The sequence below is a fragment of the Pholis gunnellus genome (assembly GCF_910591455.1).
Source record: "Pholis gunnellus genome assembly, chromosome: 7".
NCBI classification, from domain to species: domain Eukaryota; kingdom Metazoa; phylum Chordata; class Actinopteri; order Perciformes; family Pholidae; genus Pholis; species Pholis gunnellus.
Window position 1 is genome coordinate 11427085 of NC_136533.1, and position 15617 is coordinate 11442701.

The 15617-nt window shown below is 40.4% G+C and overlaps 1 protein-coding gene across 1 annotated transcript; it reads left to right on the forward strand.

The window, feature by feature from the left end:
- Positions 1-886: 886 nt before the first annotated feature.
- Positions 887-7688, forward strand: fbxl22 (F-box and leucine-rich repeat protein 22). The gene is made up of 2 exons (XM_079163282.1): positions 887-1257; positions 4731-7688. The coding sequence occupies exons 1-2, from the start codon at positions 920-922 to the stop codon at positions 5077-5079; spliced, it is 687 nt and encodes a 228-aa protein (XP_079019408.1). The 5' UTR covers positions 887-919; the 3' UTR covers positions 5080-7688.
- The last annotated feature ends 7929 nt before the right edge of the window (positions 7689-15617 follow it).

Below are 15617 nucleotides of genomic sequence, written 5' to 3' on the forward strand. Positions count from 1 at the left end.
CGTGTGACTTTTACATGAAGGGTTAGTCAGGTTTGGGTCATGACAGGATTAGGCAGTGTAATTACCTTGTATGTGAATCATAAGTTGTCAAAGTTTCATAGTTAGGCCTTCATTTGATTCAGCGCAACAAGTTCAACAGATTCTAATGTATAAACTGTGTATAAAATGTTTATTGTTGTTGATGCTGTGCAGAGAGGCTAACCCGACTCATTGTGATTCGTGTTTGGGATGGTGTTGGACTGCATTATATTTTCATTTGATCCTGATATTTTTGCTCCTCCCTACATGAAGCAGACGATACATTAACCTATATCTTTCATGTGTTGCACAAACTCTATCTTTAAAAAAAATGACCATTTGAAATGACACACAAACAAACAGACATGTTTTCAGTCCGATATAGTTCCCCACAAAAAAAGTTGAATTACCTATTTAAAGATTCTTGAAAAGGCATCTAGGCCAACTCCTTCAAATAAATAATCAATGTGAAAACGGCCTTCTAGTGTCAAATTACTATCATTCTGCAGCGAGGGTCAAATTGTTATTGCAGGACTGTTATACATTCTACAGTCTATACATCCTCTTTTTTTTTGTGTCACTCAGTGTGTAGACTATCTGCAGGCCTACTTGAGAACTAGGCCAGAAACGTGTAAACATCTGGCTGAGTCCAGGGCTTGCCGCCTGTTGAGAGCCATGACAGATGGAAAGGGAGCGCATGGCTCAAACACTTCCCTCTTTGACCGTACTGCCAGTTGTCTTCCCAAAATAGCGAGCACTCCACGGCCTTATATGTGCAGGCCTGCAGCATGTGCCTGAGGAGGCATCATGTATCTGGGCCACACAATGCGGGCTGCAGGCGCATTGTTGCTGCTTACCACGGAGGACAGAGGCCTCTCTTTCTGTCTTGGGACGGCTCACCATGCAGCTGACCCAGCTCAACCACGAATGTCTCCTCCAGCTTTTCTCCTTCCTGGACAAGGACAGCCGGAGGAGTTTGTCCCTTACCTGTCATCAGCTGCGCGAGGTCTTCCTGGACCCCTGCCTCTGGACTCTCCTCCACTTCAGCTCCCCGTGTCAGCTGACGAGGGACAACTTTGTTGTGGGACCCTGTTTGCGTTACTTGACAGTCTGCTGGTACTCCAGCAGGGTCCTGCAAGTGTGCAACATCGAGGACTGGTTGAAGAGCTCGTTTCAGAAGGACATCTGCAGTAAACACGAGAGCCGGGTCAGCACGTTCCTGACCCATGTCTGCCGCATGTGAGTGTTTGTGTGTGGTTCCCCCCCCCCCCCCCCCCCCCCCCCCCTCCTGCTCTGTCGTGTGTTATGTGATGAAATAGACAAACAGAGGGTGAACAAAACAACACTAGTACTATACAGTACTGTAATCTAATCTAAAGCAGTGGCTTGTGACACCTTAAACAAAACAATGTATACTTACTACCAGTAACGTCCAAGCAGTTCAACTTAAGAGTCACCTGTATTCAAAAAACGACCTAAAGTAAAATGAAAAGTAAGCTAATTTTCAGAATTTTCTTATCTTTTAGTAGCTCTCTTGTGGGTCTCGGGCCCCTGGGTTAAAGTATATTTACTCAAGTACTGTACTTAAGTACAAAATAGAGGTACTTGTACTTAACTTGAGTATTTCCATTTTATGCAGCTTTATACCTCAACTCCATTACACCTCAGAGGCAAATATTGTATTTTTTACTCCACGACATTTGTCTGACAAAAAAAAGAAAACTTTTCAGATTAAAACCATTCACCTCCAAATTTGGTGACTTTTTTTACTGAAGGATTAAGTTCCTTTGGGGTTTAATTAAATTGTCCTACATCTTAAGCTAAATAAACTTAATTTGCTGGAACAGGTATCATTGCAAAGCTGAAAACGGGTGTTTCTCTGAGGTCATGAAAAGTTGACTTTTTACACACAGCAGAAACCATTTTTCTGCATAAAACTGTTACATTTGCTACTTAAAGTAAAAGCTGATGATACTTTTACTTCAGTAAAGTTTTGAATGCAGGACTTTTACTTGCAGTTGAGTACTTCCACATTGTAGTCTATTGCTACTCTTACTTAAGTAAAGGATCTGAATACTTTCTCTTACTAGAGAAAAGTACAAACCACAACCTCAAATATGACCATTGAGCTGAATTAACAACACATGTTCAATCAGAATTTATAGTGTAACATTATTGGAAGCACTGTCACTTTGTCCAGACAGCTGCTTTTCACAAACTTCTGTATTAATTACATTTTTTTATTTTTGGTAAGATGTGTTTTGAGGATAATCACATCATTTCCAGGTTTTCCAGGGTCATTCACATCACTGCAGGGAACCACATTGTTTTCATTGAGAGGCACATGGCTTACTGAAACTGTTTAGCTGTAGAAAATCATTAGAAACAGATGGAGTATCTGGAGCTGGCTAGACAAAAAGAAAAGTGACTGTGGGACATAAGACTGATTCTATTAACTAACATAACTGTGGCCAAATATCAAATCATATTTATTGAATGAAGTGACAGTTGGATTTGATTGGACCCTGAAACATAGCTCTACTGTCTTTTGGACTTGTGTGCGTGGCTGGCTGCGTGCAGGACTCAGCCTGGAGAGGCGTAATGAGGTCTCTGGATGATTTCTTCAAGGCAGCCAGTAACAACCAATGATGTGAGGGAGTCTGTCCACCGCAGCTGGCCGGGACAAGAGGAGGGACGAGGGGCTCATTGGCTCAGTGTATGACCCTGTGAGGATTTCCTGTATTGTGAAATTTGAGACGCAAGACACGAAAGCCGTTAGACCGGTCAAAACTAGAACCACCTACTTTTTCTGGGTGCTGTATCTCGACGCCCTGCAGGCACACTCATTGCATACTGATAAACCCTCCCCAATGGTCTGAGTGAGTGAGTGGAGAGCCAGTGCACGTGACAAAGTGGGAGGGGACGCAGAGAAGCAGTGGGGGTGATAAAGAGTGATTTGGCCGCAGACCCTCCCAGTCAGCTGCAGACTGGAGTTTTACGCAGGCAGGTGGAGCTTACAATTGGCTCTTTGTTGCTGAAAGAGGAATGAACATGTGCGTCTGTCTCGGCCTGCCTCTTTCTGGATGATACTCCACGCAAACTCTGACGCCAAGCTTATGTCTGTGTTTTTTTTTTATCTTAATGGAAAAAATAAATAAAACACAGCAGGTCTTTGGGCCTCTTTATATTGTGGTGTACTGTCTGAAGCCCCATTATGGCCAGATGAATACATTAAATCAAGAATTCTGTTTCATTGATTTTGATTATCTTGAGGTCACAGTTATACAACAAGAGTTATACAACGTAAATTAACATGCTCAACACGCCAGTGTGGGCGGCACAAGAAGCTGAGTAGTTTCATTCCAAAATGTCATGTACCTTATTTGGATAAATGAATGCTTTCTCTCCTAAAATAAGTGCACGTCCTGGGCTAATATTTAAGTTATAAGTTATGACTTCTGCTTATAGTTTTAGCTGACATATGCTTTTGAAAATATTTACAACTGACGATAGTAAGATGTCCAAAAAATTCAGTTTGGTATAGTTGATACAAACCCTTCCACTTGAGAGACCAAAAGCAGCAGAATGTTAAATGTATGTCTGCAGTTCCCTTTAGAGTCCACGGGATAATTTGACCGGACAAAATAACCGCTGGGAAACCAAACAGGTCATTAAACTGGTGATTACAGGTTAGCAGTGTGGTGTTCTGCTTGTGCTCGGACCAGACTGCCCTCCATGCTGTTTGTTTTAATGTGAACGGCATATAAGATAGATAGATAGATAGATAGATAGATGCTGAATCTCCAAATAACGCTGGCTTTGAGCTGTTGCTGTTCCACCACCCCTTCTTTTTTATTTTGTCTTGGTTAAAGTCATTACCGTGCAGTCACATCCGCTGATAAACATTGGCCCTATGTAGCAATGCAACAGGGCACGTGGATTGACTGTGCTACCCTATGTTCAGATGTTACTGGGGCAGCACCCTCAACACTTGCAGGCAACTGGAAAATGTGCGGCTCACATGTGGGGAAGTGGTAAGATTATGTAAGTCTTTATGTAATCTGCATCAGTGAACTGAATGACATCCTCGATCTGTTGCCACTAGAGTGCTCTGTGTGGTCCTGGCCTGCCAGTAGGTTGCAGTTCATTCCCTACACCGGCTGGAAACATACAGTCAACATGCATTTCACAGCAGTAATTCACCTGCAACATTTAGAAGTAATTCCTGTAAGATTAAGCATGAGAAAATGCACTTTTATCAAGCTATAATTCATCATCAACATCCTCTAATTGTTCTCCATACTCTATTTATTCACAAAAGCTCTTTACAGGACGGAAACACATGCCCAGCAGGACAGCGTGTAAAGAAAAGAAAGCTTGGTCTTTAGGTATTAAGCTGCTCTATTGTTAAGCAGACCATGTGCTGCCTCACGGCAGAGTTGTTTAGAGCTTATTCACACATGGCTCAGATCAGGCCCCGAATCTTTATGTTCTCCTCTGTTATCCGATTCTATTCAAGAGACAACATACAAGCCAAACAGCATTTCTTCCGTAAGACTTACCTAAGACTTAAAGAACTAATCCCTCCCCACTATACAATATGTCCTAAGGCGTGATGACGCAGAACAGATGATGTACTGGTTGTACTACATCATGTTTGTTCCTAACTTGTCACTGATTGATGATGTAACTGACTGCTGTCTGTGCTACAGGTGTCCCAACCTGCTCTGGCTAACCCTGTCTGGCTGTGGACACATCACTGACCAGGATGTGATCTCCGTGCTGCAGAGCTGCAGGAAGCTGCGCTGCCTCCACCTGGAGAACTGCGTCCGCATCACCGACTGCAGCCTGGAGGGAGTGGTGGCTCACGGAGACAGTCTGGAGGAGGTCACGGTAGACTTCTGCAGGAACATCACTCAGGCAGGCCTGCAGGCTGTCAGAGAGATGAGGCCGGGCATCCAGCTGAGTGCAGAGAGGAGCGCTGATATGATCCCAGACAGCAAGCCTGAGGAGAGGGTGCCACTCAGGAGGACGCTGCAGAAAGTCCTCCTGTTCTCCTGATGGAAATGCTGGGCCACAAGGGAGACTATTTCTGTAACTTTTTAAGACTGGAATATAATGCCTTTGTTCTGATTGCTATCTGTGTTTAATAGATGTGCTTCAACCTTTTTCTACCTTTTTCTACAACACATGTTGAACATGAGTCCTCCTTACCAAGACGTGCACTTCCATGTTATCCTAACCAGGGAGAATGTCAGATCACAATAAAGTCTCACACAGATGACCTATTCAATAATCCTTAATCAATAAATATTGAAATGGTGCAATTATCCAGTCTTAAAGGAATAGATTGTCACTTTGGGAAACATGCATATTCACTTTATTGCTTAGAGTTGATGAGACGATCATTACCACTATCACGTCTATACGTTAAATATGAAGCTTCAGCCAGGCTAGCTGTTTCACCCTGTTTCAGTCTTTATGCTATAAGCTATGCTAACCGCCTGCTGGCTCCAGCTACATATTGACTGTAGAGCGCAAGAGAAGTATCGATCATCTCGTCTGACGCTCAACAAGAAAGTGAATATTTTTCAAATTTTCAAATTTCTCAAAATGACAAACTCTTCCTTTAATAGCATTTGATAGTTTGATTAAAATAATACACACACACACCTCCCGTAGATTAGTTATGCACAGTACAAAAGGCGTGTGGTTGCACTGTGTGCTCTCTGTGTTAAGATAAGACATGTCAGAGCTGGGAGGAAGGGTTCTCTGAGGGCAAAGTGACTCTGTGCCTGTGATTGGAATCATGTTATAAGATTGTGAGACATATGAAAGTAGGCTGATTAGGTGAGTGTGTCTGTCTGTAAATGCCAAGCTAATTTTATTGCAGGCTGCTGATGCAGTCTGCTCCCCGTCCTATGGGTGCATCTTTGAAGAATGACCATAGATTTTCACACCGGGTTAAAGGAGCAGTGTGAAGGACTTAGTGGCATCTAGTGGTGAGGATGTAGATTGCGTCCAATTTAACACCCCTCTTTTCACCCCTCCCTTTCCAAGCATGTTGGAGAACTACATTGTCATTCAGGAGGTAAAACAAGGATCTCTATAGAAACAATGTTTGATTGGTCGTTCTGGCCCAGAAATATGGATTTCTTCAATCCCACCAGGACGTGCACTCGGACACTGGTTTTGTTTAATTCACTGTTTCATACTTAATGTGTGTGTTGTTTTTTTAAGCAGTGTGTGTGTGTGTGTGTGTGTGTGTACCTATTAACTGTGTTAAAGACAATTTTGCATTGCTTTGTGATGGACAGTACATTTTTTTTCTGAATGTGAATCTAAATGTTCATAATGATCATGTAAATTAGATCTGTTACAATACAAAGGTTCATATAATTTTCTGTAACGTTTTTTTGTAGCCGCTTAAAAATAACTTAAGAAAAATGCTTATTTGGGCTGTCCAAAACAAACTCATATATATAATCTGTATTCTATGCAGGACCACTTCCGATGCAACAATGAGCCGTTAGCAGGTGTGTATTGATCCATTATTGCAGAATAATAGCACTGGTGACTGTAAAGTGTACTTTTTAAGTACAGGCACTTTCTCACAGCATCATCATGCTAAACGTTTTTGGCTGAATTGCATTCAGTAACAATGCAACAATATTTCTGTGTTTTATTGCTCGCTGTTCCGATTTGTGATACGTAATTAAACAACATTAGTTTGTATATGAAGTCTATATTTGCTGGACAGGTTGAGTGCTTGGTTACATGAAAGAGAATGAGCAGAGAAATATGGCTCGAGTGGTTTCAGCCGCAGGATCAATTTCAAAAATTCTATTTGGCTTTTAAGTCATTAAACAAGCATCGAGAGCACATTCAAGAGTAATTGTACTTTCCAGTGAAATCGAACATTTGCATATTAAAAGAGTCGGAATACATTTGAATTAGATAGAATCACAATATCGATGCATTTTCTCCTCATGATGCAACACACAAAAGAAAACCCTCAAGGCTGGCTGACGATAGTACAGCATGTGCTGGTTTAATCCACAAAGAAAGCCCCAGATCAACTACATAAATATAACTCAGGGAGAGAGACAGAGGCTCACTGCTGACAACGAACTGCATATTATTTACTATGAAGAAATATATAGACGTAAAGATTTACGAGTTCCAGGTGGGGAGACTATTAAAGGAACATCCTGCTGCATACAGGACTCAACTCCAGACGTGTAAAAACACGGCTGTATCAAAGCACAACTCCTCTGCTTCCTCTAGGGACACGTTTTTTTAATGATAAGATGGCGATCTTGAAAGACCTGTTGCCCAGATGCATGTCCTTAAAAGCCCTGCCTTTTTCTGCACAAGCTGTTCAGTTTGAGGCAGCTGCAGCCTTTTTGTTACCTCATCAATTCTGATGCAAGTAATTTGACTCCTTCAGTTATTATGAATTGTGAATGAAGTATTCAAGTCCAGCTTTCACTCTCATGGAATCCAGAAAAGTAATGAACAAAAGATAAGTTTGTGTCTGTAAAGACTATGTTAAGGCTACTATGTTGAATCATAATAATACATTTATTTTACATGATGCTGTGTGTGTCACTTTCTACGTGTGTGAATAGATTTAAATTACTGTGCTGCACCATAAACTGCTATTCAGATCTCAAACATTTCAGGAAATACAAATGCTTTTTAAAATGTTTTCAAATCTCTTCATGGCACATTAAACTGAATTGCATATTGTGGTGTTCAGTTATATTTATTTGACCTCATGTTTGGGGGTCCTGAAACATTCTATTTTAGACACAATAGTTTTTAATCTCTATATGCTACCACTTGGTGATGTCATCAGAAAGCATATAATTGAGATTTATAGCTATACTGATGACATCCAACTATACATTTCTGTATCCCTAGATGATCTTTACCGATCAATAAGTTAGTGCAATGTTTGTATGACATAGAGGTATGGATGTCACACAACGTCCTACAACTGAATCAAGACAACACAGAGATCATACATTTTGGTACAAATAAAGTTGAGTTGAGTCGAGTCGAGTGCCATGGTTGATATTGCTGTATTTTGCTGTACATATGATAGTTCTTGAGAGAGCTGGTTTAATATGAATCCTCTAAGATCAAATATGGATGCACACATGCGTTTGTCTCCAGTCGGGACTGCAAAGGTGCTCAAACTTGTTTAAGCAGCCCTGCCTGAGGTGGACAGAGTTGGGAGGTTGGAGCTAACTATGGCTTCAAACAGACCACGCTTTGCAATTATATCCTTCCTTTATGAGAACAGTCTTCTAGACGGTTCATGTTTTTAAAGTATTTAAGTTGTATATTGTGCCAAAAGGTTTGTGGTTGAAGCCAGATGTAACATTTCATCTTTATGACCTGCTTCAGTAGATATTAGAGAGAAAATACACAGACTTGTTTGAGTTGCCTGGGGAGTGTTTCAGTTGCAACACTGTAGAATGTGACATTGCCGGTTTTCACCTTTTCATTTTCTATTATATAACCCTATTACTGAGAGCATAATTGTTTAAATTTAGCATTTACTTGTTGTTTCCATAGTAATATTTCCCAATTAACCCAACCCACCCAACAGGTTCAAGTCTCTGAAAGAGTGGTAGAAGAAGCAGGCTATTCAGATCGTAAGTAAGTAACTTATGTAACAAAAAAAAGTAACAAAAACAAAATATATCTTTATATTATCGGATTATTATCATCATGCAGTAATATAAAAGCAGCATTTGATGTTGCAGCTGGTTGAGGCTTATTTGTATGTTTGGGCAGTATAATCTGTAAAAAATGTATCATATTTAAAAGGAACATACATGTTTTTAATTTACAAAGTAACTGTGGTTGTCAAATAAATATAGTGGAGAAGCATTGTCTGTGAAATGTAGTGAAGTAGAAGTAATAAAATGGAGAAGCTCATGTCAGCAAAAAGTACCTCAAAATTGCACGTTATTACAGTACTTTAGTAAATGTACTCAGCCCTGTACGTCATGGGGAACATCTCACAACAAAATACATGCTCAGCTTTAGATTACCTTCTGACCAAATGCATATCTTTAGGAACAGAGAAGGAGCTCTGCACACTAGTCTGGGCCCTCACTGGCACGTGGCTGGACACATCTGAACTAAATGAACAGCAAGATTTAAATGTTGTTCCCCCTGACAGAAAATTGGGTAAAAGGCTAATTCTAAGGGGTTGATTAAATTTGCATTCTCTTGCTCCATTAGAATAACAAATTTCCTTGCAAATTTCAGCCAAGGGAAACTCTCTCTAACTCTCTAATCATTTTAATTAGCTGCACTGCTCTCCACAAGTGGCTTCATGTGGAGAGATGAGAGGCTGTGATGTTAGCCATGTGGCTTTCTTTTGCATTTAGTTTGGAAAACTTATGCTAATGTGAATAACAAAACACAAAAAAAGCAGGGGAATATTTCAATAATGTATTGATTAGCATAATTTGTATTTTAAAATGTATTATGCTCAACTATTTTTTCTAGCAGGTGACAGTATAGCTTATCATATTAGTTATGTTTACAAAGTTACATTACCCACAATGCACCTCGAATAGATTCTAGTCCCTGGTGTGTTATGCTAATAGCGGCTAATGTAGTAAGGTCAAAAATGCTTTTTTTTTTCTTTATTAACCTTATACTACACATTTTGAGCCTGCTTCTAAGGTGGATATAGTCAAGACAAACAAAGCTAACGTTACTATAACCTGAGTGAAAGTGTACTCAAAAAGCAGATTCATCTGATCCTTTGAAACTAGAAACCTAAAGCATTTTTTACTGTTTAAGAAAGCTGCACTTGTTGGCTGGTCATTATCAGTGAGGTTTTACCATGTGTATCAACTTACATAGCACAACTTTTTAAATGATGGCAAACATTTTAATTGGCTGTAATGAAAGATTGTGTCCTTATAGTTTACATCCTGCCATTAGCAGAGCAGATTACCCAAATAATATATAGATGACTTCAGGATAACAGCAAGCAAAGCATCCAGCATGTTATCTTAAGGATTCATGCTGCGAGAAGGCCTTTGTGGAGCTAGTAGCGCGGGCCTTTCCCCTGTGTGACATATGAGCCGATAAAGACAGGATGCTGGCTGCAATAGAGGGAGGGGGGGGTCGAGGCAATGGCATTAAAAGGGAAGGGGGTTGCCATTTGAGCCCTAAAACCTGAAATCAGCAGTTTCCTGACAGCCTTATAAGGTCAGCCATGGGAGGCATTTCCAGTATCCACTCACTGATTCACCCATGGAGGGGTGGAGGGGGGTCTAGAGGCTTCAGCAGAAGGGAGGAAGGAAAAGGAAAAGAGGGAGGGTTTTGAGATCTTTGGTTTTTGGAGTACATTGTTTGTATGTCCGGGATTGAGTGCTGGTCCAGGGCCTGCAGAGGCTCTACTGATCTCTATCACTTTGACTACAGAGAATAACCTCAGTGTGACATCAGACGCTGAGTCAGGTGGTTGAAGCAACTAATCAGTGACTGAGCTACTTTTTATTACTCAAAGCTTTAGCTCGTGAAAGTCTGAGTCGAGGTATCGGCTGCAACCTAAAACTCTTCTATGTCGATGAGTAATGCAGTCTAGACAGTGGAGGCATGTTTGTTATCTCCTCTTGAATGAAACATGGTGTAAAGGTTTACATTCTTCAGTTTCTGTATTATCATATATTCATGTAGGCGATGAGGACATTTACATCTTGAGCAGATCAGATTCTTCAAGAAAAGTCTCTGGCAAATGTAATTTGTCAAATCTGATTTTAGAAAAAAATCTTTTCTGTATCACTGCGTTAATATTTGTCAGTGATGGAATATTATTCAGTGAAAGAACTACTTATTTTACATTTCAGAGGGAAATATTGTACTTTTAACTCCACCAAATGTAGCTGTAGTTCTATTGCAGATAATATTTTGCTACAAAACATATGATCATTTTATAAAGTGTGCTGATTGATTACAGATTAGAAGGTAGTTTAGATTAGATTAGCCTTTACTACTCAGACATCAGTGCAACCATAACAATTAAATGATATGAGGCCATTTGAGTGCTTTCAATTTTTGTTATTCTGAGTACACGTTGATGGCAATACTGCACATTCGTACTTTTACTTTGAGTAAGATTGCAGAACTTTTAATTGTAATTAAGTATTTTTACCTTGTGTTTCTACTCTTACTTAAGTAAAAAGGTAAAAAATAAGTAATTAAAAAATATATATATCGCAGTGTAGATGCAGCTGGATTTCTCTTCATCAGATGTTTGGATTTTCCCACATGAACATGGAATGTAGATTAATCTTATCTAGATAGACTCAAAAAGGGACGAGAGTAAACAAACTCCTATCAGAGATTGATGAGAAATACTGGCCCTGCCTCGTTTTAATTTGCATTTTGATGCTGATCTTGTTGCATTTGTGTACTTCAACGCTTGTGTGTGCTGTCTTGCACCTGCTCTGGCAGGTGTGAGTCTGTTCTTCGGGTCATGGCTGCAGATGGAGAGACCATTTTGATAATGCAGCAGAGCCCCTTTGAAGCCCCTCTCTTGTCCTAGGGTAGCCTAATTTATTCTCCTTGTTTCCTGCTTGAGTAACTCAAAGGATTTCTGCTTGGAGCCTCAGTTGTGAATTATTGAGAGAGCTGTAGTCTTTCTGAGTTATATGCAGACATATAATCCTAGGTTTGGTAAAATCCAAGATGCACACAGGAGTCTGTTTTTATTTTAATATTGTGTGGCAACATTCAAGCACATTCAAGTCCATCAATGCTTGTTTTATAAACCTGAGAGCCCAAGAGCTTTGTCTACTTCTCTGCACACAGATACTGATATTGTCTAAGGTGAAATGAGACGGGTCATGCAGCAGAGAAGGAGATAAAGTAAAGAGGGATGATGCAGAGCAGCATCCTTGCAGGTGGAAGCAGAAGGTTGGCTCAAGGACACACGGAGTCCAGGGAAGAGACAATGTTTGCATCTGCCACAAAATGACGGCCAACAGAAAAAGAAAGGAAAGGAATAAAAAGGCAAAGGATCCGCACACAGACGGAGGTTTGACTCAGTCGTTGACAGTCTCTCACCTCCCACTTTCCTACGAAACTGCGTCGAGATTGTGAGCTTTACTGAATTTACACTCTTAAAATTAAAAATATTTGCTGGTGAACTAGTGAAATGTGTTTTCATTCCACATTATGCTGGCATTGTGCAGCCTCAGTTTCCACACTTTATTTAGTGCTGCTCCCTTCCTATCACCCAGAATGCATCATGTAACATCTCTGAAAGGCATTAAGTAATCTGATCGCCACACTAATGACATCCAGAGATAAATGCCTGCTTCCATTTTCCCATTGACAGAGCTAGTCTGTCTCTCAGTTTATAAAGCTGCAGATTAAAAAAGCCACAGGTTATTGGGAATTTGTTACAAAACGTGATCCGAGTTAAAAACAGCCGCCTACATTTGCTGTTATGTTGACATTTCAGATTAAACTTTTTCAGATTGTGTTATTGACAGGCACCAGCTCCAGAAATCTGCCTCTTTTCTTAACAATATGCATTTATGCACACATTTCTCTTTCTCCCTCGATACGTTTCATTTTATAATTCCAAATTTGATTTCCCTGTGGTTCTTAGCTAACTTGTTTTGGCCGCAGGCACATGCGAAATAGGAGGCAAGAGCACACAGAAGTGGGGCTACTGCTCCCCTGTGAGCCAGAGAATGGGTCTATTTGTGGAGCTATTTCTGTTTCCGTCTGTCAGAGCATCCAGAAAGGCTGCCGAACGCCGGCCAGAGAGCATGTGAGGGAGTAACAGGAGCACTAAAAGGGGAGACAGTGAAGACACTGATGAGGCTTCTTGGCTGGGCTTCAGGCAAGGACAGAATCGAACGCAGTGCAGGATGTGAAGGAACACACTGAGCTGATATCGCACACCGTGTGCTGTTTTGCTTGTCCCCCATGTGGCCTGGTAATTAGACAGCCAGTATGAGGGCCCTCTGTGTCTGCTGTCGATCACAGCCTCTACAGAGAGGTTGCACACACGGACCAGGATTCTTATCCAACTGGTCGCACTCTGCAGGGAATGTAGGAGGACAGCCAGCCTCCTCTGACGTTAGCATGGACGGAGGACAGAGCAGCAGATGACATGTGCAGATAGGAGTGGGAGGCTGAATGAAGCACGATCGTGAGTCACAGCACGGGCACATGAGCGCGCTACTTATAATGACAGGCTTTCTACTGGAGTTCATAATGCGTTCACTCTTTAGTTGTCAGCGCTCAAATTGCAGAGGGAGCATGGCTGGGACGGATTAGAAACACAGAGAGTCATAATGGGTTTCTAACCTTGGTGTCTAGAGTAGCATCAGACTAATCTGCCACTCAAGTTTACGGTCTCTTCATATTTTCTGTTAGAGGTCAACGTTGAACATGTCGTGGGGCAAAGGTCAATTAACTCCACTTGCTTTAATACAAGGCAGACTGACGAAACAACTATCCGAATGCATACACGCTGTTTGACTCTATTAAAGAAGTTGTTTTTAAAGTAGCTTTGAAACTGTCCTAACCAAAACTATGTGATTGGAGCCTCAATGCGACATTAACCTGCCTGTCTGACATGAGTGATGTCCAGACCTCTAAACCTGAACGTGAACTGATGGAATTTCTATTAGTCTAACAAACTTTGGTTCAGCCCTGCTCAGCCAGATCAACAGACCTTAACGTCACTGTCATCGTTGTCTTAAGGAGGGGAAGAAGAATCCAGATCTTTATTTTACGAAGTGCAAATATAACCATGCAAAATCAGACGTATTGCATTCAATATCGTTGGTATTGTCAGCAAAGGTTCCCATTTGTTGGGGTGTTTTGTTTTAAAGGATTATGTTCAGGGATGCATTAATACCTGAGCAGTCTTTTTATTGTTGCTAGATGAGGTAGAGCTCATATCAACTACTTTATAAAGCGTTGGGCAGTGCAATCTGTAAAAGGTTGTATCTTATGGAGCCATTCCTGCCTGTAATTGAATCCTGAAACTTTATTTTGTAGAACAAAATATTTCAAACTGTTTTTAAAACATGTTCTACAAACAAGTGTCTCTTTCTTAAAACAAGAAAGAATAAAGCAGGTTGCAGCCGCAGTTAATTCTAATTATGAACAAGTTAATTCTTGAAACAAGTTCATCAGCGCTGAAATATTCTTACTTCGGATTTCTTTCACTTTTGATATGAAAAATTATTTCACAATAAAATGACTTGATAAGAGGTAGATTTATTTCAGTAAACAATGCATCATGTTTTAGAAGCTGAGTCCATGTTTTCTATGATAATATAATGCAAAAATAACTATAGCTGTCAGGTAAATTTAGTGAAGTAAAACTTACAATATTTTCCTCTGAAATGTAGTTGAAGTAAAAATTAGCATTAGATGGAGAAACCTGACGCATCTCATAGTGAACCCTGGGACCTCTGAACGCATTCACATAATTTCCTGCATGATATGTGGCTCAGCTGTGACGTTTTAGCTGTCTGTCTGTGAATGGTCAGGTCAGGCTTCGACCTCACATTTCACTCTGAGTCTTGTTACATTCTACTCAAAAGGTGAAGTCAAAGGTCAGGTCAGGCGCATTTCTAGCATAATATTACTCACTGAGTCAATTTAAGACACTAAGTGCAATAAACAAATGTCTAGTCATGCTGTTTGTTTACAAGTTGAGTCCACAGATTAATGAATGACATGGCACTGTGTATTTACTCTTTCACTGATGGCAGCTTTGTAGTCCTCACTGGTGCAGAGTAAGTAGCATGCGTTTGTGTACCGTAAATGCAAAAGGAAGACTTGTGGTGTAGCATGCAACAAGTAGATGAGAAGATTGATCTCATTCTCATATGTGTTTGTTATTTATAAGGCTACAGCCTTGGTCAGTTAGTTTAGATTAATACAAATACTGGAAACAGAGGCTCTGTCTGTTAGCTAAGCTAACTGGCTACATTATATATAAATACGGTATATTTACCGTGCAAACATGAGAGTAGTATCAATCTTATCATCTGACTCATGGCAAGAAAGCTAATACATATTATTTTCCAAATTGTTGAAATAATACTCCAAATATACAAAATATAGGCCAACTGCAAACTGCCACTTAACTGCCACTTAATCTCATAATCACATTACATTGATTTACTCTGAAGTGAATAGTAGATTTTAACAATATACACTGAAATAGAGTGAGTCCTCACATGTATTTGGAGTGAGAGTTAAGAGGGAGGAGGAAAGGGAGGAAATGTCCTTCCAACAGAAGGACAATGAAAGGTCACTGTGTGTTAAGCACCAGCAAGTGCACAGTCACTTTACCTCTCAAGTGTTTTCCGTATCAGGTGCAAGAGAGAAGTTTTTAAGATGCACAGCATTAGTTGATATTTCTGGCACAACTGGTGATTTCTGGCTGTGCTTCTTGCATTCCTCTTTGAGGTGGTGAAGCTCATTATTCCTAAATTGGTTACTGTAACCTCCACTATGACATACATCTGTAAATGAGGTTATGTCATTTCAGGTCCAATAATTGGTTTCTCTTAAAAAGAAAT

Excerpts from the sequence above, each read along its gene's own strand:
- fbxl22 (XM_079163282.1), top strand. The coding sequence starts at position 920 with ATGCAGCTGACCCAGCTCAACCACGAATGTCTCCTCCAGCTTTTCTCC. Across the intron at positions 1,258-4,730 it reads CTGACCCATGTCTGCCGCAT|GTGTCCCAACCTGCTCTGGC; the intron begins GTGAGTGTTTGT and ends TCTGTGCTACAG.